The following is a 26,452-nucleotide window of genomic DNA, read 5'->3' as shown; positions in this document are numbered from 1 at the left end:
TTTTATGTTGCTCTGTAAAGACATCATTTGAAACCTTATGAGCTATTCTGTGTTGTTTTCACACAGGATGCTCATGTGGAATGCGATGGCGCAAATACCAAGTGAGTTCCTGTACTCCTTGCAGGCCTAAAACCTTTACAGTGCATTCAAGACGGCCCTTTATGTGGAGTGATTATGGTGGTGTGACTTATTAATAACTATACCATTACTGTTTTATTACCAGTCTCCAAAGCTGCAGGGTTATCGTGCGCCTCAACCATTCGGTGCCTATATGTGCAGTCAGTACTGCATTGATGACTGTTTTCAATGATGAGCATGGTATTGGCTATAATGGAACGGTGACCCGAGCAGGTGAGTAGCCATACCATGGATGGGGGAAGCTGACAGCATCTGGGTATTTATTCATATACATTATACAGTATGTGTTTCTGACTGTTTGTGTTCATACATTTCACACAGCCATTTGTGGCTACCCAGGATCCAGTGGTGGTCTATTGAATTCAACCTTCACTTGGGAGAGTATCAACCTCAACACCACTTTGTTCTGTGAGGCTGAAAAGACCACTTCCATTGTCAGCTGGTCAGTTCAGTCTCTCTTTGTGTGCTTCAAAGACATCAAAACCTTGTTACACATTTTGTAATTGTGTAAAACACTGTAAATGATGGAGAGTAAGCAAATTGCACATTGTTATTTGTACATTTAAGTTATATAGCTATTTATAAATCGAGCCCTGAATGCTAATTGGTTGAAAGCCGTAGTATATCAGACCGTATAGCACAGGTATGACAAAACATTTATTTTCACTGTTCTAATTATGTTAGTAAAAAGTTTATAATAGCAATAAGGCACCTCGGGGGTTGTGGTATATGGCCAATATACCACAGCTAAGGGCTGTGTCCAGGCACTCCGCATTGCATTGTGCATAAGAACAGCCCTTAGCTGTGGTATATTGGCCATATACCACACCCCCCCGGGCTTTATTGCTTAAATATATAATTGACTATATGAACTGAAGATCTACATTTATCTGTCCCTTTCTCTGTTTAGCAAACAAGGGGAAAATGTGTGTGTGCTCCTGAATGAAATGTGCGACCCCATGCCTCCTTCTACATCACCCAGCCCAATGGCCAACACCACTTTACCTGCAACAACAATACTGCCTCCTCCACCCAATGTCACTATACACCTAAACAGCCCCTACGTCCCATTGAACACAACATTAGCTCCACTAAACACCACTTCTAAAGCTCCAAATACTACACCATCAGCTCCAAATACTACACCATCAGCTACAAATACTACACCATCAGCTACAAATACTACACCATCAGCTCCAAATACAACCATCGCCATGACAACCCGGGGTAATACCACTACAAACTCATCAACACCCATCATTCCACCAGTGAATCCCACAACAGCTTCCCCAAAGTACACCACGACAGCTCTTACAACAACCACCTCAGGTAACCCTCAGGATACTAACCCAAGCTGATCTCTGACCTACCTGGGCTATAGCTGGTACTGCCACATTAATCTACATTTAAAATGTAGACCCAAAGTCAAAGTTCCCCTCTGATAACATCCTCGTTTTTATTATGGATCCTTTTCCCCACAGCGCCCAACACCACAGCAGCTAGTAGTGAAGAGCAGGCCAATCAGCTGCTGGATCTGACTAGTAATGTGTCCAAGCTCAACTCCTCCCAGGTGGACCAGCTGGTGTCCCAGCTAGAGGCCCTGCTGGCCGGACCCAATGTCAGCCTGGATCTGGGGAAAACCTCTGTCAAAATCGTTAGCAACCTGCTGGGTGCCTCCTCTGACACCCTGGCCTCCTCCTCCACCAAGTGAGCTGCCTGGGGATAAACAATCTGCTGTTATGCTGCTTGCTGTGCTGTACCAGAAATGAGCACTTATATAAAGCCTGTAAAGAGACTGTGACAACATTTTCGTAAAACCGGAAGAAATCTTAGCAATGACCTTGACCAACCTGCGCATCAGAATAACAGTTGATTTTTCTACCAGGATCATTGGGATTGTTGATACGGTGGGCCTGAAGCTGGTCGTTCAGCAAGAGGCTACGATTTTAACCAAGTCGGTTGCTGTCGCTATCAAAACAGTGGACGGCACTAATTTCCAGCAAACATCTTTCTCCATCCCGGACCCCAACAATGTGCAGGTAAACCTTCCAGTAAGGAAACACTGAATAGTAAATACTGTAGCCTCGGTTGCCGTCAAAATACACGCAGAAGTAATGTAGGACATCCTGTACTCTGACGTATGTCTGGTAGGGTCTGTTATGTAGATAGACAGATAACTGCTGTTTGCTGCTAAGTGTTAATCAAAGAGAAATGTGTCCCCTCCAGATCCGTGGAGATGGCAGAGCCAGGAGAAGTGTGAGAACAGAGGCGTCCTCCCTTCCCCAGGGCTCCGTCACGTTCCCCTCCTCCCTCACAGCGAACCTCTCCCATGAGCAGCAGCTACAAGCCTCCAGACTCCAGTTCAACTTCTACCAGAAGGCCACTGTGTTCCAGGTGCTTACCTGCTCCTCTGTATTCAGTACTTTCCCAACCTGTTGCCAAGCCTAAACATTTATTGCTACTTAAGCAGCCATTGCTATTTATATAGGTATGATGACTATGGATAAAAGTCACATAAATCGGTCAGAAATGAAGAACTGTGAAATAATAGTAGTAAATAATGTAGTAAAATAATGTATAGACAATGCCATATTCTTTCCATGCCGTTCCTTAGGACCGAGCCCTGGGAGACAGCAGGCTGTACAGTGGGATACTGGGAGCCAGTGTGGCCAACCTGTCAATCAAATCTCTGCAGAAGGACGTGGTGATCACCCTGAGAAACACTGAGCCCGTCCCAGTGAGTCAAACAGTCAAGACGTTTTCCCTATGTCAAGGATGGGACATCCCGAGAAGTATTTAACACCCTGTCTTCTCTTCATCATTTGTCTACACAGGCAAATGTCGTGGTTTCATGTGTTTTCTGGGACTTTGGCTTGAATGGTAAGTATTCCTCTTGTGTCTCCCAAAATGAAAGGAAGACTATCTCTGACAATTGACAGGTATTAAAGAATAAAAATGTTTTGTTTTCTCGTAGATGGCTCAGGAGGCTGGAACCGAAAAGGCTGCTCTGTCAGGAACAGCACAGAAAATGAGACTGTCTGTGCCTGTAACCATCTCACCAGCTTCGGTGTGCTACTGGTGAGTACTTCCTGAGACAGGGGTGCAATGTGATCTCTCCCATTCAGTCTTTGTCAACATTCAAGGACTTATTTTTTAGAATAATTCAATGTGTACAACATGTTTTTGGTATTTCTTCTCCCAGGACATCTCCAGAACGGGCATAACCAATCATCTCCAGGCCACAATCCTCACCTACATCACCTACATCGGCTGTGGTATCTCCGCCATCTTCCTCTCCGTCACTCTGCTCACCTACCTGGCCTTTGGGTGAGTCTGAGCCCCTTGTAATCAGTGCAGGATATCCATGATATCCCCTACATGTACAAATGACCTCGACTAACCTGTACCCCCACACACTGACTCGGTACTGGTACCCACTGTATATAGCCTTGTTATTGTTATTTTATTGTGTTACTTTTAATAAAAATTTTACTTTAGTTTATTTAGTAAATATTTTCTTAACTCTGTTTTCTTAAAACTGCATTGTTGGTTAAGGGCTTGCAAGTAAACATTTCATGGTAAGGTTGTTGGTACCTGCTGTATTTGGCACATGTGACAAATAACATTTGATTTGATTTCATTTTGATGACACCCACCTGGAGAACTGATCTAAATACAAAGACATATAAACAAGCTGTAATCAATGTAATACCAGTCCTCATTCCAATCCTAATTCCTTTAGGAAACTGCGTAAGGACATCCCATCTAAGATCCTGATCCAGCTGTGTATGGCTCTGTTGTTTTTAAACCTGGTGTTCCTGGTGGATGCCTGGCTGGCCCTCTACCCTGACGCTGTGGGCCTGTGCATCTCCACCGCTTGGTTCCTGCACTACTTCCTGCTGGCTTCCTTCACCTGGATGGGCCTGGAGGCCGTCCACATGTACCTGGCCCTCGTCAAGGTCTTCAACACATACATAAAACGATACATGCTCAAGTTCTCTCTCGTCGGCTGGGGTAAGTGAAAAAGTGATTCTGGGACTGTCATCAGAGTGAAGAACAGCCACCACATTCTTACAAAAGTAACCGTTACTTACAGTTCAATGTAGTCTGTTGTCTCTCGTCATAGGCGTCCCACTCCTTGTGGTCATCGTCGTTATTGCTGTTGATAAGAACAATTACGGCCTCGTTAGCTACGGAAAGTATTCAGATAACTCCCCTACAGATGACTTGTAAGTCCCTTGCATTTTGTTCAATATTTAACGTGCTTGTTTGTGCATCATGACATTTATACCTGTACTCACATTTACATAATAGGATAGCTGATCAATTCAAATATGGTCTCCTGTATTTCACTCCTTTCCTCTCACACAGCTGCTGGCTGAAGAACAACATTGCCTTTTACGTATCTGTGGTGGCCTACTTCTGTGTCATCTTCGTGTTGAACCTCAGCATGTTTGTGGTGGTGATGGTTCAGCTGTGTCGGATAAAGAGTCAGAACCCCCACAACATGAGGCACCGTAACGGACTGCAGGACCTGCGCAGTGTGGTTGGGATCACCCTACTCCTGGGCCTCACCTGGGGCTTTGCCTTCTTTGCCTGGGGGCCTGTCAACCTGGCCTTCATGTACCTCTTCGCCATCTTCAACTCCTTTCAAGGTGAGATTTAGAACTCTCCCAGATAAGCTGTAAAATGAATTCACCATTAATGTTCTCAGAGAAGACACTAACACAAAGCCTGAGGAGTTTCTTGGGAAACCTGTTGCCAAGTGTGTAACAAAAGTGTAGTTGCCTGACACGTGTGTTCTTTTGCAGGGTTCTTTATCTTTGTGTTCCACTGCGCTGTAAAGGAGAACGTGAGGAGGCAGTGGAGGACTTACCTCTGCTGTGGTAGACTGAGACTGGCAGAGAACTCAGGTAAGACTTGTTGACCTACATCTTACAAGATGTGTGTAGTTTGAAGAAGAGAAGTATTTCCATGTATTTGTATTGATGAGGGATCCCCAATAGTTCCTGCCAAGGCAGCAGCAACTCTTCCTGGGGTTTATTTGGGATCCCCATTAGTTCCTGCCAAGGCAGCAGCAACTCTTCCTGGGGTTTATTTGGGATCCCCAATAGTTCCTGCCAAGGCAGCAGCAACTCTTCCTGGGGTTTATTTGGGATCCCCATTAGTTCCTGCCAAGGCAGCAGCAACTCTTCCTGGGGTTTATTTGGGATCCCCAATAGTTCCTGCCAAGGCAGCAGCAACTCTTCCTGGGGTTTATTTGGGATCCCCATTAGTTCCTGCCAAGGCAGCAGCTACTCTTCCTGGGGTTTATTTGGGATCCCCATTAGTTCCTGCCAAGGCAGCAGCTACTCTTCCTGGGGTTTATTTGGGATCCCCATTAGTTCCTGCCAAGGCAGCAGCTACTCTTCCTGGGGTTTATTTGGGATCCCCATTAGTTCCTGCCAAGGCAGCAGCTACTCTTCCTGGGGTTTATTTGGGATCCCCATTAGTTCCTGCCAAGGCAGCAGCTACTCTTCCTGGGGTTTATTTGGGATCCCCATTAGTTCCTGCCAAGGCAGCAGCTACTCTTCCTGGGGTTTATTTGGGATCCCCATTAGTTCCTGCCAAGGCAGCAGCTACTCTTCCTGGGGTTTATTTGGGATCCCCATTAGTTCCTGCCAAGGCAGCAGCAACTCTTCCTGGGGTTTATTTGGGATCCCCATTAGTTCCTGCCAAAGCAGCAGCAGCTCTTCCTGGAGTCCGAACACATTAAGGCACTTATAACACACATTAAACAAAAGATAAAACACTACAACATATAACATTATTACACCACTACATATCTACAATACAACATGTATAACACCACCATACAACAATATTACAATGTACGTGTGTGTAGAGTTGGATTGATAGCGCATGTGTCTGTATCTGTGTGTGTGTCTCTTCACAGTCCCCGCTCTTCTATAAGGTGTATTTCTATCTGTTTGTAAATCTGATTCCACTGCTTGCATCAGTTACCTGATTTGGAATAGAGTTCCATATAGTCATGGCTCTACGTAGTACTGTGCGCCTCTCATAGTCTGTTGTAATTTTCCTAAGTCCCTCTTTGTGTCACCTGACCACACGACTGAACACTAGGCCAAGGGCGACAAACTAGGGCCTGTAGGACCTGCCTTGTTGTTAGTGTTGTTAAGAAGGCAGAGCATCGCTTTATTATGGACAGACTTCTCCCCATCTTAGCTACTGTTGCATCAACATGTTTTGACTATGACAGTTTACAATCCAGGTTACTCCGAGCAGTTTAGTCACCTCAACTTGCTCAATTTCCACGTTCATTACAAGATTTAGTTGAGGTTTAGGGTTTAGTGAATGATTTTCCCCAAATACAATACTTTTAGTTTTTTAAATATTTAGGACTAACTTATTTCTTGCCACCCTTTCTGAAAGCTCTTTATCAAGTGTTGCAGTCATTTCAGTTGCTGTGGTAGCTGACGTGTATAGTGTTGAGTCAGCCACATACGTAGACACACTCGCTTTACTCAAAGCCAGTGGCATGTCGTTAGTAATGATTTAAAAAGTATGGGACCTAGACAGCTGCCCTGGGGAATTCCTGATTCTACCTGGATTGTGTTGGAGAGGCTTCTATTAAAGAACACCCTCTGTGTTCTGTTAGACAGCTAAATCTTCATCCATAATATAGCAGGGGGTGTAAACCATAACACGTGTTTTTCCAGCAGCAGATTATGATCGATAATGTCAAAAGTCTAACAAAACAACTCCTACAATCTTTTTATCGTCGATTTCTCTTAGCCAATCAATCATAAGTCATTTGTGTAAGTACCGTGCTTGTTGAATGTCCTTCCCTATAAGCGTGTTGAAAGTCTGTTTTCAATTTGTTTACTGTAAAATAGCATTGTATTTGGTCAAACACAATTTTTTCCAAAGGTTTACTAAGGATTGGTAACAGGCTGATTGGTCGGCTGTTTGAGCCAGTAGAGGGGCTTTACTATTCTTGGGTAGCGGAATGACTTTTGCTTCCCTGAATTGACATATTTTATGTAATTTAATGTACACAATTTGAATGAACTCTTGTTTCATCACAGACTGGAGCCGCACGGCTACACAGAAGACAGAGAAGAAGTCATTGTCAGTGACCAGAGCCACGTCCTTCCGCTCCGGCAACTCCTCCCAGTTCAACCATACCTCCAGCTCCTCCTTCTTGACCGGTGACTCCCCAGAGCGGCCCAGTGGAGCAACAGGTAGGCATGGGGATCCGGGGGGGGGGTCAGGGATTACTAACAACCAATATGGGTCAGACAACAATAGAGAAATACTTTTTGTATATGCCGATCTACTTTCTGCCCCTGATAAATGTGGAAGCACGTCATAATATTAAACCTCTGTTATCAGAGCAGGGGATGGCTTAGCAAGCCTTCATCTCCATGTCACTGATGACCTATGTAACCTAGGAAATCTCTGTGACGGGCTCTGAGATGACCTTTTCCCTTTAACATCATTTTACCCAGAATTGTAGCTAGCTGTACTGTTTGAGCTCCGGCCACGTCTATAGTGCCTCTTTCAGCCTCTTACTGATGGTGTACAGTAACTGGTGTGTGTTTGTATACAACAGTGTGTGAGAATGTGTGTCTATGTATGACACTCTACAGCAGGATTTAGTCAGCTTAACCCATCCAATCAAATAGTGACTGTATCTAACAGTACCTCCATGTGCCTGGCTCAGCTGCTGGCTGCCAGCTGGCTCTGATTCCAACAGTCACATGTGTCTCTGCTCTCCTGTTGCTAGTTTATCTGCTCTTGGTCATGAAAAAGTCCTTTCATCCATTCTGCTGCCAGACGGTTGGAAAGGATTTCATACGTTTAGTTATAAACAGTGAATCACCAGAATAATTTGGCCCTTGAAAATAAGATACTCGAATTTACACAACTACACGTGAAATCAAGTTGTTTTGCTGTAAGGGTATCCACCGTAATCTACTTTCCTTATACGTGGTCCTTTAATGTAGAGTTAATCTCAGAGATACCACTCTAAATGCAGTAATTTGTGTGCAGGATAAGCTGTAACTCTGATGTGTACCATTTCAGGAAGTCTATTTGACGACAGAACCATCACAGCCCTTGAGGAGCTCAACTCAGACGTGGTCCTCAATGAGGTGAACAGCCAATTCAGGACTCAGAGTCAGAGAGCAGCCTAAGTCCTGTAGAACACTAGGCCAAGTGTAGGCTGGTAGGGGAGTGGACTTACGTGAGACAGTGTGTTTCATAGTATTTTCTACGTTTATATGAAATATTTGAATGTTAATGCTGCATTTAGTAGTTTAATGGAAGTGTGTGACAGACCACACTGAAGAGATGGGACATCACTGAAGATCCAGCATGCTCATGGATTTCGTCCAGTTGACCTACCAATACTATCATGAACTCGTCTGGGCTGGCACCTATGATTGTGAATATCAATACATGTACTGTACTGAAAAGGTATCTACAGTAGCACGGAGGAGAAACCCAACTTTTACTGTAGATCCTCCCGAGCGGCATCCTATGACTGCATACTACAGGTTTTATCGGTTTTCTCAGCATTCTTCAGAGGCGTGCGCTGGCACATACTAACACTGTCACTTCCTGGTTTGATTTCATTTAAGATAAAGGCAAAGCTCTTTTATACTGTACTCAGAATCAAGATATTTCCATGAGATATATATGTATATATATTTTAAAGAGGCATCATAACAATGGGTGTATAATTAAACGTTATTTCACCAATAACAATGGTATAAATAAAATGAAATGTTTTATTTTAAGCTAATCTGATGTTGTATTGTTCTGATATTCACTGATATAAAAGACACACGCACCTTCATTTTCATGCACATTTAAATTCATACTATATACAGTAACTACATGTTTAAACCAGTGGGGGGGAAAGCAACTGTGCGTTCCAGCAGAAGCAGCTCCATGAACAGCACCAGCAACTTCACACCTGAACCCGGATTCCAACAGGTTTCCAATAAAAAGCAGATTTACTCAATAGTATCTCTTCTTCAGTAGGGCTTGACTGTCCAAAACTCCCACAATGCACTCTGGTAGAAATCAATGGTTAAGGTCATAATCCAGTGGGTGGCAGAAAACAACGCCTTGACGATGATGCTGTTGTCAGTGAGAATAACCTAATAGATAATATACAGTAGTAATATAGTTCAGTAGTCATTAGACAACATACTCCAATAACCCACTGCATGATGAACTGTTAGTAGACTGTTGACGGTTTATTCACCTACTGGAGTACAAGCTCCAGTAGATGATGTTGAACAGCAGGTAGGTCATGGGGAAGATGACTCTGGAGTAGGAGTCGATCATGTAGCTGTTACTCATGATGAAGCTGAGGTTGTGTTTGATAGATTTTTTGCGTCGTAGCCTGGTGCCCTCCGTGGGCGGGGGCTCTGCAGCAGAGTTTCTCGAGTTCCTCAACGTGGCCGTCCGACTCCGCTCTGTGTTGGGGGTGCTGGGCAGCTCTGGGAATGGCATCAGGTCAATGTCATTGTCGTGGTAACATCCGTCAAAGGCCATAGTTTGAGTGGCATTGAAATTGGCAGGGATCTGAGGAGAGAGAGGGGAGGGAATTTAGATGTTTAAATTCAATGATCTTCCGATGGTAGAATACATTATGACCAATAGGGGGAGACACAGTCATAGTTGTTGTTATAACCTACTTTGGCGCTTCTATTGTGGCTCTGACAGTGGTAGCATATTCCATATTTCATAATACACCCATGCACATGATCCCTCACTCTGTGACTTATCTAACCCATGAACTTTGACCCTATAGACGCCATAAGTGTCAGTGACCTTTCCCCCCTTGAGCTTCTTCATCTCCTCCACTGTGGTGAAGTAGTTGACGGTGGCGTACTCGATGACGGACAGGAAGACAAACAGGAAGCTGGCCCACAGATAGATGTCTACCGCTTTCACATAAGAGACCTGGGGCATGGAGGCTGACACGCCTGTGATGATGGTGGACATGGTCAGAACTGTGGTGATGCCTGGAGAGGCAGAGGGAAAGGGAGAGAAAGAGAGATTATTGAGTTACGGTATCATTCTCGATCAATTTGTTTTCACCCCTAAAAGCTCTTTGTACCATGACAGCCTTCGATGATAAAAAGAGAGAGGCAAATGTATGGAAAAATAGTGAGGTGTATTACTGTGTGGAGGTTTAGCATAGATGGATGGAAAGTAAAACAAATGGTGTGGGAGTCTGTACTTTGAGCTCTACTTACATGAGCAGCTAGCTAGCTGTACATGTACATTTCCTCTTTTTCCTCTGAAGTGGGAAGATAGGTTTCATTTATAAAAATAGATATCAGTGTGTAAACACAAAGTCTCAGTGAATGGGGATGACAGTTTTTTCTTTTTTGTTGTTGAGCTGAAGAGTGAAATTAGGCCAAAGCTTTTGTTACGGTATGAGCCTCTAAAGACCTGCGCTGCTCACAGGGTGAAGCAAAGTCCTCACATTATTCACATCTTTCTCCTTTTCTCTGGCTCTCTCTCTTGCCTCTTCCCTCTCCCTACCTTTCTCTTTCTTTGCAAAACAAACAACCTTTCACAGAGACACACCACACTGCCTGAAGGGATCTCGCCTGGTGCAGGTGACTGTAGTCATGTGCAGAACTAAACATTCTGAAACTGTGTTGAGTTTCAGTTGTCCTCTGATGAGAGGGAGATGATGTGTCCACCCCAACTGCTACTCTCTCTCTCTCTCTCTTTGGGTTAATTAGTTATGCTCTGGCAACTGTCAAAAGCAGCAGGCTCATATTCACCTGTCCACCCTTGCGGTAATAACAGGGGTGTGACAAGGAAGAGAAAGGTAAAGCACCAACCCACTTTCATTTATGGAGATGCATCAAGAATACTGTACAGAAAATACTGATGGCCTTGTGAGGTTTCTCTGCTCATTTTGTGAGCTTAGGTTATTTTCTAGAGATTCCTTCAAAAACCCTCATACTATCAGTGAGAGTATCAGTACTGTACCCAGAGAGACCCGGGCGGGCACAGCCCTCCTGTCAATCCAGAAGGACACCCAGGAGAGCATCACCATCAGCATGGTGGGGAAATAGGTCTGCAGCATGAAGAAGAAGATGTGCCGCCTGAGGATGAAGTTTATGTAGAGCCTGTTATACCAACCTGGGGTGGAGAGAGAGGGGTGGTGGGGAGAGAGAGAGGGGTGGGGGGGAAGAACGAGAGAGAGGGGGGGGGGTGGATAGAGGGGGGTGGTTCAGAGCCAGAGAGAGAGAGGTGGGAGGAAAGAGAGAGGTTGGAGGGGGGAAAGAGGGGTGGGGGAAGAGAGAGAGAGGTGGGGAGAGAGAGAGGGGTGGGGGAGAGAGAGTGGGGTGGGAGAGAGAGAAAGAGGGGGTTGGGGTGGGAGAGGTGGGTTGAGAGAGAGACAGAGAGAGAGAGAGAGAGGTGAGAGAAAGTGGGGTGGTGGAGAGCGAGAGAGAGAGAGAGAGGTGGGGGGAAAGAGAGAGAGAGGTTGGAGTGGGTGAGAGAGAGAGGGGTGCGGGAGAAAGAGTGGGGTGGGAGAGGTGAGAGAGAGAGAGAGAGAGAGAGAGAGAGAGAGAGAGAGAGAAAGAGAGAGAGAGAGAGAGAGAGGTGGGGGAGAGAGAGAAAGTGGGGTGGTGGAGAGCGAGAGAGAGATAGAAAGGGTTGGGAGAGAGAGAGAAAGAAAGGGGGAGAGATGGGGGACAGAGAGAGAGAGAGGGGTGGCGGAGAGAGGGGGTGGGGAGAGATAGAGATAGGTGGGGACAGAGAAAGAGAGAGAGGTGGGGGGAGAAGGGTAGGGGAGAGAAAGAGAGGTGAGGGATAGAGAGAGAGGGGTTGGGGAAGAAAGAGAGAGGTGTGGGAGAGAGCGAGGTTGGGGAGAGACAGGTGGGGAGAGAGGTTGGGGGAGAGAGAGAGAGATGGGGGAGAGAGAGAGAGATGGGGGAGAGAGAGACAGAGGGGATGTAGGAGAAAGAGTTGTGTGGGGGAAGAGAGAGAGACATGGGGAGAGAGAGAGAGAGGTTGGGTTGAGAGATGTGGGGGAACAGAGAGAGGGGTGGGGGATAGAATGAGAGAAGCGGGAACAGAGAGAGAGAGGGGTGAGGGGGATAGAGAGAGGGGTGGGGGTAGAGAGAGGGGGAAAGAGAGAGGGGTGGGAGATAGAGAGAGGTTGGGAGAGAGGGGGGGTGGGGGGAGAGGGAGAGGTGGGGGAGAGAGAGAGGTGGGGACAGAGAAGGAGAAAGAGAGAGAGGGGTGGGTGGAAGAAAGGGAGAGGTGGGGGGAGCGAGAGAAAGAGGGGTGGTGGAGATTAAAAGAGAGCGAGGGATGGGGAAAGAGAGAGATAGGTGGGGACAGACAGAGAGGGGGTGGGGGAGAGAGAGAGTGGGGGGTGGAGAGAGAGAGGTGGGTATAGAGAGAGAGGGGGTGGGGGAGAGAGAGGGGTGGGTATAGAGAGAGAGGGGGTGGGGGGGAGAGAGAGGTGGGTATAGAGAGAGAGGGGGTGGGGGAGAGAGAGAGGTAGGTATAGAGAGAGAGTGGGGTGGGGGAGAGAGAGAGAAGTGGGGGGAGAGAGCGAGCGCGGTGGGGGAAGGAAGAGAGAGGTGGGGGAGAGAGAGAAAGAATAGTGGTGGAGAGCGAGAGAGAGAGAGGGATGGGAGGAGAGAGAGGGGTGGGGGATAGAGAGCATTGGGTGAGAGAGAGGTGGGGGGAGAGAGAGAAAGAGAGAGAGGGGTGGGCGGAAGAGAGAAAGAGAGAGAGGGGTGGGCGGAAGAGAGAAAGAGGGGTGGTGGAGAGAGAGTTGGGGACAGAGAGTGAGAGGTGGGGGAGAGAGAGGTGAGGGGAGAGAGAGGGAGAGAGAGGGGTGGTGGAGAGCGAGACAGAGAGATGAAATGGGGAGAAAGAGAGAGTTGGAGGAGAGAGAGCAGTGGGGGGAAAGTGAGAGGTGGGGGAGAGGTAGAAAGAGGGGTGGTGGAGAGCGAGAGAGAGAGAGGTTGGAGAGAGAGAGGTGTGGAGAGAGAGAGGTGGGGTGTGGGGAGAGAGAGAGAGGGGTGTGGGAAGAGAGAGAGGTTGGGTAGAGAGAGGTGGGGGGTCACAGAGAGGGGTGGGAGAGGGCAAGGTGGGGGGAGAGAGAGGTCGGGGAGAGAGAGAGAAAGGGGTGGGGGAAGAAAGATAGAGGTGTGGGGAGAGGGGATGCGGAGAAAGAGAGATGTGAGGGGAGAGAGAGAGAGGGGTGGGGGAGAGAGAAAGGTTGGGGGAGAGAGGTGGGGGAGAGAGAGGGGTGGGGAGAAAGAGAAAGGTTTGGTTGAGAGAGGTGGGGGAGAGAGAGGGGTGGGGGAGAGAGAAAGAGGTTGGGTTGAGAGAGTTGGTGGACAGAAAGGGGTGGGGGAGAAAGAGGTGGGGGAGAGAGAGGGGGAGAGAAAGAGGGGAATGTGGGAGAAAGAGAAAATGGGGGAAAAGAGAGAGAGGTGGAGAGAGAGAGAGGTTGGGTAGAGAGAGATGGGGGGACAGAGAGGGAAAGGTGGGGGGAGAGAGAGAGAGAGGTTGGGGAGAGAGAGAGAGAGAGAGGGGGGTGGGGGAAGAAAGATAGAGTTGGGGGGAAGAGGGGATGCAGAGAAAGAGAGATGTGGGGGGAGATAGAGAGAAGTTGGGTTGAGAGAGTTGGGGGAAATAGAGGGGTGGTAGAAAGAGAGCATTGTGGGGAGAGAGAGAAAGAGGGGGGTGGAGAGCGAGAGAGAGAGGGTTGAGGAGGGGTGGGGGAGAGAGGGGGGGAAGAGAGAAAGAGAGGGGTGGGGGAAAGAGAAAGAGGAGTAGTGGAGGGGTGGGGGAGAAAGAGACATGTAGGGAAAGAGAGAGGTGGGGGAGAGGGAGAGAGAGGGAATGGGAGAGAGAGATGAGCGAGAGGGGGGATGTGGGAGAAAGAGAAAATGGGGGAAGGGAATGAGAGAGAGTGGGGAGAGAAAGAGTGGTGGGAGAGGGAGAGGTGGGGGGAGAGAGAGAGAGGTTGGGGAGAGAGAGAGAAAGGGGTGGGGGAAGAAAGAGAGGTGGGGGAGAGGGGATGCGGAGAAAGAGAGATGTGAGGGGAGAGAGAGAGAGAGAGGGGTGGGGGAGAGAGAAAGGTTGGGGGAGAGAGGTGGGGGAGAGAGAGGGGTGGAGGAGAAAGAGAAAGGTTTGGTTGAGAGAGGTGGGGGGGACAGAGGGGTGGGGGGAGAGAGAGATGGGGAAGAGAGAAATATGGGGAGAGGGAGAGGGGGTGGGAGAAAGAGAGATGTGGGGGAAGAGAGAGAGAGGTGGGGGTAGAGAGAAAGGTGGGGGTAGAGAGAGAAAGAGGGGTGGGGGAAGAGAGAAAGAGAGGGGTGGGGGAAGAGAGAAAGAGAGGTGTGGGGGAAGAGAGAAAGAAAGGGGATGGGGAGAAAGAGAGGTGTGGGGGAAGAGAGAAAGAGAGGAGATGGGGAGAAAGAGAGGTGTGAGAGAGGTGGGGGAGATAGAGAGGTGGGGGTAGAGAGAGAGTTAGGGGAGAAAGAGAAGAGGGGTGGTAGAGAGCGAGAGAGAGGTGTGGGGGGTGAGACGTGGGGGAGATAGAGAGAGGGGTGGAGGAAGAAAGAGAGAGAGGTTAGGGAGAAAGAGAGAGGTGGGGGAGAGAGAGAGGGGATGACGGAGAAAGAGAGGTGTGGGGAAGAGAGAGAGACGGGTGCGTGATGAGAGAGAGAGAGGGAGGGGTGGGAGGAGAGAGAGAGGTGGGTGAGAGAGAGAGGGGTGGGGGAGAGAGAGGTGGGGGACAGAGAGGGGGAGAGAAAGAGGGGAATGTGGGAGAAAGAGAAAATGGGGGAAAAGAGAGAGAGGTGGAGAGAGAGAGAGGTTGGGTAGAGAGAGATGGGGGGACAGAGAGGGAAAGGTGGGGGGAGAGAGAGAGAGGTTGGGGAGAGAGAGAGAGAGAGAGGGGGGTGGGGGAAGAAAGATAGAGTTGGGGGGAAGAGGGGATGCAGAGAAAGAGAGATGTGGGGGGAGATAGAGAGAAGTTGGGTTGAGAGAGTTGGGGGAAATAGAGGGGTGGTAGAAAGAGAGCATTGGGGGGAGAGAGAGAAAGAGGGGGGTGGAGAGCGAGAGAGAGAGGGTTGAGGAGGGGTGGGGGAGAGAGGGGGGGAAGAGAGAAAGAGAGGGGTGGGGGAAAGAGAAAGAGGAGTAGTGGAGGGGTGGGGGAGAAAGAGACATGTAGGGAAAGAGAGAGGTGGGGGAGAGGGAGAGAGAGGGAATGGGAGAGAGAGATGAGCGAGAGGGGGGATGTGGGAGAAAGAGAAAATGGGGGAAGGGAATGAGAGAGAGTGGGGAGAGAAAGAGTGGTGGGAGAGGGAGAGGTGGGGGGAGAGAGAGAGAGGTTGGGGAGAGAGAGAGAAAGGGGTGGGGGAAGAAAGAGAGGTGGGGGAGAGGGGATGCGGAGAAAGAGAGATGTGAGGGGAGAGAGAGAGAGGGGTGGGGGAGAGAGAAAGGTTGGGGGAGAGAGGTGGGGGAGAGAGAGGGGTGGGGGAGAAAGAGAAAGGTTTGGTTGAGAGAGGTGGGGGGGACAGAGGGGTGGGGGGAGAGAGAGAGATGGGGAAGAGAGAAATATGGGGAGAGGGAGAGGGGGTGGGAGAAAGAGAGATGTGGGGGAAGAGAGAGAGAGGTGGGGGTAGAGAGAAAGGTGGGGGTAGAGAGAGAGAAAGAGGGGGTGGGGGAAGAGAGAAAGAGAGGGGTGGGGGAAGAGAGAAAGAGAGGTGTGGGGGAAGAGAGAAAGAAAGGGGATGGGGAGAAAGAGAGGTGTGGGGGAAGAGAGAAAGAGAGGGGATGGGGAGAAAGAGAGGTGTGAGAGAGGTGGGGAGATAGAGAGGTGGGGGTAGAGAGAGAGTTAGGGGAGAAAGAGAAGAGGGGTGGTAGAGAGCGAGAGAGAGGTGTGGGGGGTGAGACGTGGGGGAGATAGAGAGAGGGGTGGAGGAAGAAGAGAGAGAGGTTAGGGAGAAAGAGAGAGGTGGGGGAGAGAGAGAGGGGATGACGGAGAAAGAGAGGTGTGGGGAAGAGAGAGAGACGGGTGCGTGATGAGAGAGAGAGAGGGAGGGGTGGGAGGAGAGAGAGAGGTGGGTGAGAGAGAGAGGGGTGGGGGAGAGAGAGGTGGGGGACAGAGATGGAGAGTGAGGGGTGGGGGGAGAGAGAGAGCGAGAGGGGGTGGGGGAGAGAGCAGTGGGGGAGAGAGAGAGTGGTGGGGGGAAAGAGAGAGAGAGAAAGTGGGGTTGGGGGTAGAGAGAGGGGGGAGAGAGAGTGGGGTTGGGGTAGAGAGAAGGGGGAGAGAGAGAGAGAGTGGGGTTGGGGTAGGGAGAGGGGGGAGAGAGAGAGAGAGTGGGGTTGGGGTAGAGAGAGGGGGAGAGAGAGAGAGAGTGGGGTTGGGGTAGAGAGAGGGGGGGAGGAGAGAGAGAGTGGGGTTGGGGTAGAGAGAGGGGGGGAGAGAGAGAGAGAGTGGGGTTGGGGTAGAGAGAGGGGGGAGAGAGAGAGAGAGTGGGGTTGGGGTAGAGAGAGGGGGGAGAGAGAGAGAAAAGAGAAAGATAATCACTCTTGCTGGAACAGTTCATCACCATCCCTCTGGGTAATCAGAGCTCATTATGACATAGGAAGGAATCTAGTCAAAATAATAGTCACATGGGACTTCGCATGGCTATGATGCAATGGACAAGTTATTACTGAGGTTTGGGCAGGATTCCATACTGACATTCTGTGGAGGAAATTCTCCTAAACTCTCGCTCTCCTCAGACTGGCAGAGTGGAATCAGAAGCAGGAGGGTTTGGGATGTTGGCTTTGGCTCTTACAAAGCAGTTAAATTACATAAGAATAAGCTGAGTAGCAGAGGAGTAGGACCGAGGAACAGCACTGTATGTCCCTATGCATCAGGGTGCAACACAACCACACATACCCGTGCTGCTGTAGAAGGCAAGCCCGAAGGAAGGGTGAAATTCTTCAATAAAAAACTGCGAGAGCACGATCTCGTCAGTCCTTAATGAATCGTTCCCGTTCTTCCAGTAGAGCATGAGGTCATTCTCATTGTATGCGTCTTCAAGAGAGGAGAGAACAGGGTAGAAGGTGACTCCTTTGTGTAGCCTCTCTTAGAAGAATCATGGGCTATGTCCCTCAGAGGAGAGGATACAGTAGTACCACCTCTTCTCTGAGACCAGGGCCATGCTTTCTGTATGTGTGTGTGTGTGTGTGTGTGTGTGTGTGCGTGCGTACACAATCATGACAATTGAAACATCAGTGTATAAAATGACTGATAAGAAATGACCAACTTCAATTTGCCTGTAGCTGGGTCGTTCCACCAATTAGGGGCCTTTTGAGTAGTGTCCCTTAATAGGAAGAAAATGTGTTCTTTTTTTACTTAAAATGAATCACTAATAACATTAAATAAATAAACATCTTCGGAAATGACTTTGTCAAAGCAACAAAATAACTGTGTCTTTACAATAATAGTGAACTTGTTGGGGTTAAGTGGGTTAAAATCTTCCTAGAAGCCACAGAGGGACATGTCAAAATACAGAAGTCTTTATTCATATAAAAATGTATTTATTTCATTGTCCCTGTGTGCTATGTTAAAGGACACTTTAATAAAACAAGCTTTTAAAATGAAACATCTTTGCACAATTTCTACTTAGAATAGGGGTGCAAATGGCACTCATTTCATGGAACGACCCAGCCTCTGTTCCTATAAAGATGAACAGGACTTTTAATCCCTGGTAAATCCTGCATCAAAAAGACATGTATTATGGACACAAACTGACCTGACCGTGGATTACAAATGTGATTTTATCTATATAAAAAGAGGAGGGCCAACTGTTCCACATTATGTTTGAATTCCTTTCTATGAATACACGTGAGCTAATATACAATATATATCGCATTACACCCATATACCCTTATTGTTTTATACTCACAGCTCTCCAGTTCCAGAGAGCAATTCTGTGTATCCAACGGAAAACTACTGAAGTCCATGGCGCAAAGAGCAGTCACAGTGATCCTGAAACGAAGAGCACAATCAATAATATGCTCCACAATATAACAGCATCGGAAAACAAATCCCCACGTCTCCTATGTGTATAAAGCAGCAATAGTATAGGATGGTACACTATCCTAAAGGCCTTATGCTTCCTGTGGTAAAGGAGGCCCATTCTCAGTGTACCTGACACTGTAGAGAATGTTGCCATCAGGGTACACCCTCAGCATGATGTTCTCCATGGTCGTGTCATGGATGAAGGAACGTTTGGAGTGGACAAAGAACACGTCTGGCACCCAGATCTTCTTCACCAGCCGCGCGTCAAATGTCCGACTCCTGTTGCTGCTGGAAGGGAAGGCCAGCCGGTCGTCCTGCCAGTAGTGTCTCAGGTACAGAGTCATGGTGAAGTCCTATACAAACACACCAACAAACACCAACGCTTAGGCCCAATAGACAAACTAGCACATTATCAAGAGAGTAATTGTATGTCAATAATGGTTCACAAAAATGGATTTGTATGTACAGTAGGTCGAGAGACAGGGTAATGCAGGTTCTACGTGTTTAAAATCTATATTTGAGTTGACTGTTATGCCTCAACATTAAATTGGTCATAATAAAGTAGAATAGAGTTCCAACACTTAGAGTTATAGTTCCCGCAAATGACACATTTACACATTGGTTTCCTTACCCTGTTAGTAGTCTATGGACAAGGTATGACAGCAATCCATGCTTTGGTTTGTCTGGCACTGTTTCCAAATGCTAACATTTTAGCATTAATAGCACAAATCTCATTTAAGTCATGGTACTGATATTAGCATTTTTTTTACTTGTTCATAAACTGCTTACAGGGTAAGGAAACTAATGTGTAATTTTGTAATTTGGGTGAACTATCCCTGAGGGACAGAATATATGGGTTGTCTCATTTTGTGAAAGTGAGTTTCAGTGTGTCGGTCACACACTTACACACAGAGGTTTATAGACTTACCATGTTGACTTCAGATATACTGTCAATGCTCTCCACCTGCACGTCTATGCCCACAGGAATAGCTGCCCCTACATGGGAGAAAAAACAGCTTGAGATTTCACATGTCTATCTTGACAGGGAGAGCAAGTTTGGTCAGGCTTTTGGCGGTGTGCTGTCGTATGGATTCATGACTCAAGGCTTTAGCATGTCCTACTCAACCTAACCTCACTGTGTTTCACAAGACCTATCACAAATATATCACATCTGTCTGCACATGCAGCCTTAGTTCTACAGTTCGTGAGAAATGTTCTCTTTAAGACCAAAATATTTGTAAATCAACCCAAACACTATACTTGAAATGCAATTTAGGGTAAACAAATTGTGAATAAGAGAAAAACCCTAACAAGGGGGTCAAAGAGCAACGTTGGGCTATGCTTGGTCTCAACAGAGATACTGTGACACTGTGGTCACGCTGAACATTCGTCAGCTAAGCCCTATTTTGTGATTATCCTGTCCATCACTCTCCCCGCTGAATACTGCTGCAGGCTAGAGGGCCCCACAGAACCCCAAAGACACACGGATGATCCCACACCTCCCCTCCCCAAAGACACAGCATCCTCATAACGCAGGGATCCCAGAGACGCTGTGTCACCAAACTAATAAATGGATTCTCTCCATATCTCCTTTCATTCTATAAGTCCTTATCATATCAAACCTACCACATCTTTTGCACACCAATATCTCGACCTGTACATGACCATCGGATCATTCATCACTCCAGTGTTAATCTGCAAAATTGTCATTATTTGCCTACCTCCTCATGCCTTTTGCACACATTGTATATAGACTCCCCCTTTGGTTTCTACTGTGTTATTGACTTGTTAATTGTTTACTCCATGTGTAACTCTTTGTTGTCTGCTCACACTGCTATGCTTTATCTTGGCCAGGTCGCAGTTGCAAATGAGAACTTGTTCTCAACTAGCCTACCTGGTTAAATAAAGGTGTTCTCAACTAGCCTACCTGGTTAAATAAAGGTGTTCTCAACTAGCCTACCTGGTTAAATAAAGGTGTTCTCAACTAGCCTACCTGGTTAAATAAAGGTGAAATAAAATAAAATAAAAAATAAACATCTGTCTATAATCAATATAGGTCCATCTATAATCAAGATACACCCATCTATAATCAATATACATCCATCTACAGTATAATCAAGATATATCCGTTTATAATCAATATACACTACCAGTCAAAAGTTTGGACACACCTACTCATTCAAGGATTTTTCTTTATTTTTACTATTTTTTTAATTGTAGAATAATAGAGAAGACATCAAAACTATGAAATAATAGATATGGAATCATGATCTGCCCCTGAACAAGGCAGTTAACCCACTGTTCCTAGGCCATCATTGAAAATAAGAATTTGTTCTTAACTGACTTGCCTAGTTAAACAAAGGTAAAATAAAATTTTCTAAAATGTAGGAACCCAAAAAGTGTTTAAAAAAATCAAAATATATTTTAGATTTTAGATTCTTCAAAGTAGCCACTCTTTGCCTTGATGTCAGCTTTGTACACTCTTGGCATTCTCTCAACCAGCTTCATCTGGAATGCTTTTTCCAACAGTCTTGAAGGAGTTCCCTTCAAGACTGTTGCACTTGTTGGCTGCTTTTCCTTCACTCTACAGTCCAACTCATCCCAAACCATCTCAATTGGGTTGAGGTCAGGTGATTGTGGAGGTCAGGTCTTCTGAATCTGCACTCCGTCACTGTCCTTCTTGATCAAATAGCCCTTACACCGCCTGGAGGTGTGATGGGTCATTGTCCTGTTGAAAAACAAATGATAGACCCACTCAGCGCAAACCAGATGGGACGGCGTATTGCTGCAGAATGCGATGGTAGCCATGCTGGTTAAATGTGCCATGCATTCTAAATAAATCACAGATAGTATCACCAGCAAAGCACCCCCACACCATCACACCTCCTCCTCCACGCTTCACGGTGGGAACCACACATGCGGAGATCATCTGTTCACCTACTCTACGTCTCACAATGACACAGTGGTTGGAAACAATCATCTCAAATTTGGACTCATCCGACCAATGACAGATTTCCACCGTCTAATGTCCATTGCTCGCGTTTCTTGGCCCAAGCAAGTCTCTTCTTCTTATTGGTGTCCTTTAGTAGTGGTTTCTCTGCAGCAAATCGACCATGAAGGCCTGATTCATGCAATATCTTCTGAACAGTTGAAGTTGAGATGTCTGTTACTTGAACTCTGTGAAGCATTTCTTTGGGCTGCAATTTCTGAGGCTGGTAACTCTACTGAACTTATCCTCTGCAGCAGCATTAACTCTGGGTCTTCCTTTCCTGTGCCAGTCCTCATAAGAGCCAGTTTCATCATAGTGCTCGATGGTTTTTGCGACTGCACTTGAATAAACCTTTAAAGTTCTTCAAATTTTCAGGATTGACTGACTTTCATGTCTTAAAGTAATGATGGACTGTCGTTTCTCTTTGCTTATTTGAGCTGTTCTTGCCATAATATGGACTTGGTCTTTAACCAAATAGGGCTATCCATTAAGAAGGAAAGAAATTCCACAGATTAACTTTTAACAACGCACACCTGTTAATTGAAATGCATTCCAGGTGACTACTTCATGAAGCTGGTTGAGAGAATGCCAAGAGTATGCAAAGCTGTCTTCAAGGCAAAGGGTGACTACTTTGAAGAATCTCAAATATAAAATATATTTTGATTTGTTGAACACTTTTTTGGTTACTACGTGATTCCATAGGTGTTAATTCAAAGCTTTGATGTCTTCACTATTATTCTGCAATGTAGAAAATAGGACAAATAAAGACAAACCCTTGAATGAGTAGGTGTGTCCAAACTTTTGACTGCTACTGTACCTCCGTGTACAGTATAATCAACATATTTCCATCTATAATCAATATACATCCATCTATAATCAATGTACATCCGTCTATAAACAACATACCTCAATCTATAATCAATATACCTCTGTATATAATCAATATACATCCATCTATAATCAATATACCTCTGTATATAATCAATATACATCCATCTATAATCAATATACCTCTGTATATAATCAATATACAACCATCTGTAATCAATATACCTCTGTATAAAATCAATATACACTACTGTTCAAAAATGTGGGGTCACAGAAATGTCCTTGTTTTTGAAAGAAAAGCAAAACATTTAGTCCATTAAAATAACATAAAATTGATCAGAAATACAGTGTAGACATTGTTAATGTTGTAAATGACTATTGTAGCTGGAAACGGAAGATTTTTAACGGAATAGCTACATAGGCGTACAGAGGCCCATTATCAGCAATCATCACTCCTGTGTTCCAATGGTACGTTGTGTTAGCTAATCCAAGTTTATTGATAATTAGAAAACCCGCAAAACACCAGTCTCAACGTCAACAGTGAAGAGGCGACTCTGGGAGGCTGGCCTTCTAGGCAGAGTGGCAAAGAAAAAGCCATATCTCAGACTGGCCAATAAAAGGAAGGATTAAGATGGGCAAAAGAGCACAGACACTGGACAGAGGAACTCTGCCTAGAAGGCCAGCATCCCGGAGTCGCCTCTTCACTGTTGACGTTGAGACCAGTGTTTTGCGGGTACTATTTAATGAAACTGCCAGTTGAGGACTTGTGAGATGTCTGTTTTCAAAACTAGACACTAATGTACTTGTCTTGCTCAATTGTGCACCGGGGCCTCCCACTCCTCTTTCTATTCTGGTTAGGGCCAGTTTGAGCTGTTCTGTGAAGGGAGTAGTACACAGCGTTGTACGAGATCTTCAGTTTCTTGGCAATTTCTCGCTCTCATTTCTCAGAACAAGAATAGACTGACGAGTTTCAGAAGAAAGTTATTTGTTTCTGGACATTTTGAGCCTGTAATTGACCCCACAAATGCTGATGCTCCAGATACTCAACTAGTCTAAAGAAAGCCAGTTTTATTGCTTGTTTAGTCAGAACAACCGTTTTCAGCTGTGCTAACATAATTGCAAAAGGGTTTTGTAATGATCAATTAGCCTTTTAAAATGATAAACCTGGATTAGCTAACACAATGTGCCATTGGAACACAGGAGTGATGGTTACTGATAATGGGCCTCTGTACGCCTATGTAGATATTCCATTACAAATCAGCCGTTTCCAGCTACAATAGTCATGAACAACATTAACAATGTCTACACTGTATTTCTGATCAATTTTATGTTATTTTAAAGGACAGACTTTTAAAATTTCTTTCAAAAACAAGGACATTTCTAAGTGACCACAAACTTTTGAATGGTAGGGTACATCCATCTAGAATCAAGGTACATCCATCTAGAATCAAGATACATCCATCTAGAATCAAGATACATGCATCTACCGTTCTGACATACCCTATGAAGGAGGAGCAATTCCATATTCCCTCAAAATACATGACAGGGGTTTGAGTTGGACTGCCCCTGTCTCACACGTGTCAGTAGAGCTAACAGACTGAGTTACATATCTGCCTTGGTAGGATTAAAGTGCTCATGGCAGTATCAAAATGAGTTCTTTGAAAGATAAGCAATTTCAGGGAAAAATGGTTTCCTAATTTCAATTCCACCAAATGTACCCTTCTCTGTGACCTGCCCAATCTCATTTCAACATTACAGAGATTAACTTCCTCCATCTACCTCACCCCACCTCGCCTAGACAACACAGAAACAAACACAGAAACAAACACAGAAACAAACACAGACAAAACACAGGGATAGTTTGGAATCGATAGGAAAACAGCCAGATGGAGACCTAAATGCGCATAATTCCATAACGTGCCATCACACCACATTTAGAAATATGTAGCTAAACTGTCATTATAGCCTTCAGTATGACTGCTATGTAAATACATGTTGCAGTGACTGTTTACAGTGGGATCCCAAACACTGACACACATGATCTGTAGTTCAACCGAACACTTTCTGAACACCTAATGACCATACTGCGGTAGTATGTATGCTCTTTGCTGCTCTGGACTGCCCAGGAAGATTTAGCATTTGGTATTGTTTCAGAAAGCATGGACTATAATCCAGATTACTATAGTTCTAACATCTGTGTTCTCGGCTGCAGGCTGTCTATGTCTGCTAGGCTCTGCAGACAATCTGGGTCAGTGATTTTTTTGGGGATGGGGTGTTACAAAAGATGACACTGTAACCTACTTTCTGCTCCAGGAGAAAGCATTCAAGCCACAGTACTAGCGTTAATGCTGCCTCTTCCAAAACCTGAATTATACCTAATCTGTCACATCTGCTGTGTGGCATGTTATGGACTATCTATAAAAACAAATTACTGTAGGTAAAGCTCCATTGTCCTCTCTTTCCTCCCTCCCTCCCTCCCTCCCTCCCTCCCTCCCTCCCTCCCTCCCTCCCTCCCTCCCTCCCTCCCTCCCTCCCTCCCTCCCTCCCTCCCTCCCTCCCTCAAAAGACCCTTGACTTCCCCATTTACTCTTAATTAATGAGTCAAACCCAACAGCTGCTGGTAAAAGCACACACAGTCAACCACATGCAAATATGTTGTATGCCCACCAAGCCAAAGGAGACTGGGGGGGGATGGTCTTACCTCCAAAGCCAGGCCGCATTGCAAAGTCATGGTCCTCAATACGGAGCAGCTGTTCAGATTTAATTAGCAGGGACTTGGTGCTGTCAGACTTTTTCATCTTAAAGTCTATTCGTCTGAGGAGCAAAGTGGACACAGATCAGCATATCAGATGCAATTTTTCCTAAGAAATACACACTCACACCAACTGACACACACACACACACACACACACACACACACACACACACACACACACACACACACACACACACACACACACACACACACACACACACACACACAGAGAGAGACAAACACTCTTATTAAGGCAGCAACATCTTCTCTGGGGTGTTAGCTGTTAAGAATGATTAATTTCACTTTATATGTCTTATTAAAATCACATTACAGTTAGTAGAGGGTCAAATTACATGATTGATGAATCCCTCCAATTTGAGTGACAACACACCCTGCATCATCACTCGCAAAGCCTTTAAATAGCATCATACAAAACTTCAGTCAACTGATATTCTCATTTTACAATCAAACTATTTATACCCATACTACAGACACACAAACAACTCTATTTTTACAAATTATTCTGGCGTACACTCAAACCCCTTATCAAATCCCCTCTCCATCATTACCCACAAATTACTGCTTCTCTCTTACGAGGTGTCCCCACCCAAACTCGGGACCCTGATATTACCTCTAAGTCCCTGTGGTTACCTCACCTGCCCTGGCCTTTATCCACAATGCACTGCAGTAATGACGTCTGTCCCAGCACACATTGGAGATTATTCACTCGACCGTGGTAAATTCACCATCAGTGTTTTTTTAAATTCACAGAGATTGGATTGATGCATTGAATCTATGAATAGCATTCCATGTTAAACAATACAACTCCTCCCCAAAATAACCTTTTAACCATATCAATCAGACAACAGATCAACAGAACAGTAACATCCTGTGGTGTGTATACTAAATGAAACATTGCTTCCAGAACTATACACAAACCAGCTTCAAACCAAACAGAAAAGATAAGCAAACACAACCCTTGACAAGAACATAACACAACTCCAGTGGGACCACACCCCTAGACTCACCCTCCATGTTGGTTCTTGCTGTTCTCCCCAAGGTACACATCCTTGTGCCTCCTCTTGTTGGGGCGGTGGCTGCCGTTGAGCAGTGTGACAGGCCACAGCCAGGCCAGGCACATCAGCCTGAAGGCCAGGAGCACCAGGTTCATGCCTGGGGCTGGAAGAGCTGGAGCAACCAGGAAGTCTTTCCAATGCGTCTGAGTCTATCTCTCAGAGATCTTCCAGGAGGTCAGTGAGACGCCCCGACTGTCCCTGTCCGGTGGCCCATCCATATCCCAGCAGCACCCATTCCACCTCACAGCGGACAAGCAGAGCTCTGAGAGATCTGTGTTATACAACCCTCTCGTCCTCTGTTACATGCTGCACGTTGATCCAGGCATCCAACTATCAGCTCCAGTGCCACAAAATGTTCCTCCAGCTTGTGTTTTCGCCTGCCCGTGTCCTAGTGCCAGTCCCTCTGGCTCGTGCTTCTATGCTACTCAGGGCACATCCTGTTCTCCCTGCTCTCCTCTCTCCCCTCCCTCTGATTAAAACCAAATATCAATTTATTCCTATAATGACAAAGGAATGATGTTAATTCCTCTCTAATCTTCTTATGTGTGGTTGCTGAAATCTTTCAGTAACCT

At 46.1% G+C, this 26,452-nt stretch overlaps 2 protein-coding genes across 3 annotated transcripts in view; one reads left to right on the top strand and one right to left on the bottom strand.

Moving 5' to 3' along the window:
* Positions 1–8,947, top strand: part of LOC109873876 (mucin-5AC) — a 20,281-nt gene extending 11,334 nt beyond the window's left edge. For both annotated transcript variants that reach the window (XM_031809024.1, XM_031809023.1), the window contains 17 exons: positions 67–101; positions 224–351; positions 460–580; positions 1,049–1,467; positions 1,620–1,845; positions 2,024–2,177; positions 2,365–2,532; positions 2,753–2,875; positions 2,973–3,018; positions 3,113–3,216; positions 3,341–3,465; positions 3,881–4,152; positions 4,265–4,367; positions 4,510–4,793; positions 4,950–5,051; positions 7,227–7,382; positions 8,227–8,947. In XM_031809024.1, coding sequence (XP_031664884.1) covers positions 67–101; positions 224–351; positions 460–580; positions 1,049–1,467; positions 1,620–1,845; positions 2,024–2,177; positions 2,365–2,532; positions 2,753–2,875; positions 2,973–3,018; positions 3,113–3,216; positions 3,341–3,465; positions 3,881–4,152; positions 4,265–4,367; positions 4,510–4,793; positions 4,950–5,051; positions 7,227–7,382; positions 8,227–8,336 — 2,676 coding nt within the window. In that variant the 3' untranslated portion in view covers positions 8,337–8,947. The remainder of the gene's footprint in view (positions 1–66; positions 102–223; positions 352–459; positions 581–1,048; positions 1,468–1,619; positions 1,846–2,023; positions 2,178–2,364; positions 2,533–2,752; positions 2,876–2,972; positions 3,019–3,112; positions 3,217–3,340; positions 3,466–3,880; positions 4,153–4,264; positions 4,368–4,509; positions 4,794–4,949; positions 5,052–7,226; positions 7,383–8,226) is intronic.
* LOC109873874 (gamma-aminobutyric acid receptor subunit rho-3-like) lies at positions 8,909–26,452 on the bottom strand. The gene is made up of 9 exons (XM_031809030.1): positions 25,833–26,452; positions 24,751–24,863; positions 19,161–19,228; positions 18,362–18,585; positions 18,117–18,199; positions 17,105–17,242; positions 11,167–11,319; positions 9,988–10,181; positions 8,909–9,738 (listed from the first exon to the last, which is right to left on the bottom strand). The coding sequence occupies exons 1-9, from the start codon at positions 25,973–25,975 to the stop codon at positions 9,412–9,414; spliced, it is 1,443 nt and encodes a 480-aa protein (XP_031664890.1). The 5' UTR covers positions 25,976–26,452; the 3' UTR covers positions 8,909–9,411.

The sequence above is a fragment of the Oncorhynchus kisutch genome, linkage group LG29, assembly GCF_002021735.2.
Source record: "Oncorhynchus kisutch isolate 150728-3 linkage group LG29, Okis_V2, whole genome shotgun sequence".
Taxonomy (NCBI): Eukaryota; Metazoa; Chordata; class Actinopteri; order Salmoniformes; family Salmonidae; genus Oncorhynchus; species Oncorhynchus kisutch.
Note: the sequence above shows the minus strand (reverse complement) of the source record. Positions and strands in the feature narration are given on the sequence as shown.

What these genes read in the sequence shown, in the direction of transcription:
- LOC109873874 (XM_031809030.1), bottom strand. Translation starts at nt 25,975, where the DNA reads ATGAACCTGGTGCTCCTGGCCTTCAGGCTGATGTGCCTGGCCTGGCTG. An exon ending in AATGCGGCCTGGCTTTGGAG is followed by an intron (nt 19,229 to 24,750) that starts GTAAGACCATCC and finishes TCTCCCATGTAG; the next exon opens with GGGCAGCTATTCCTGTGGGC. An exon ending in AGAAGCTCAAGGGGGGAAAG is followed by an intron (nt 9,739 to 9,987) that starts GTCACTGACACT and finishes CTCTCTCCTCAG; the next exon opens with ATCCCTGCCAATTTCAATGC.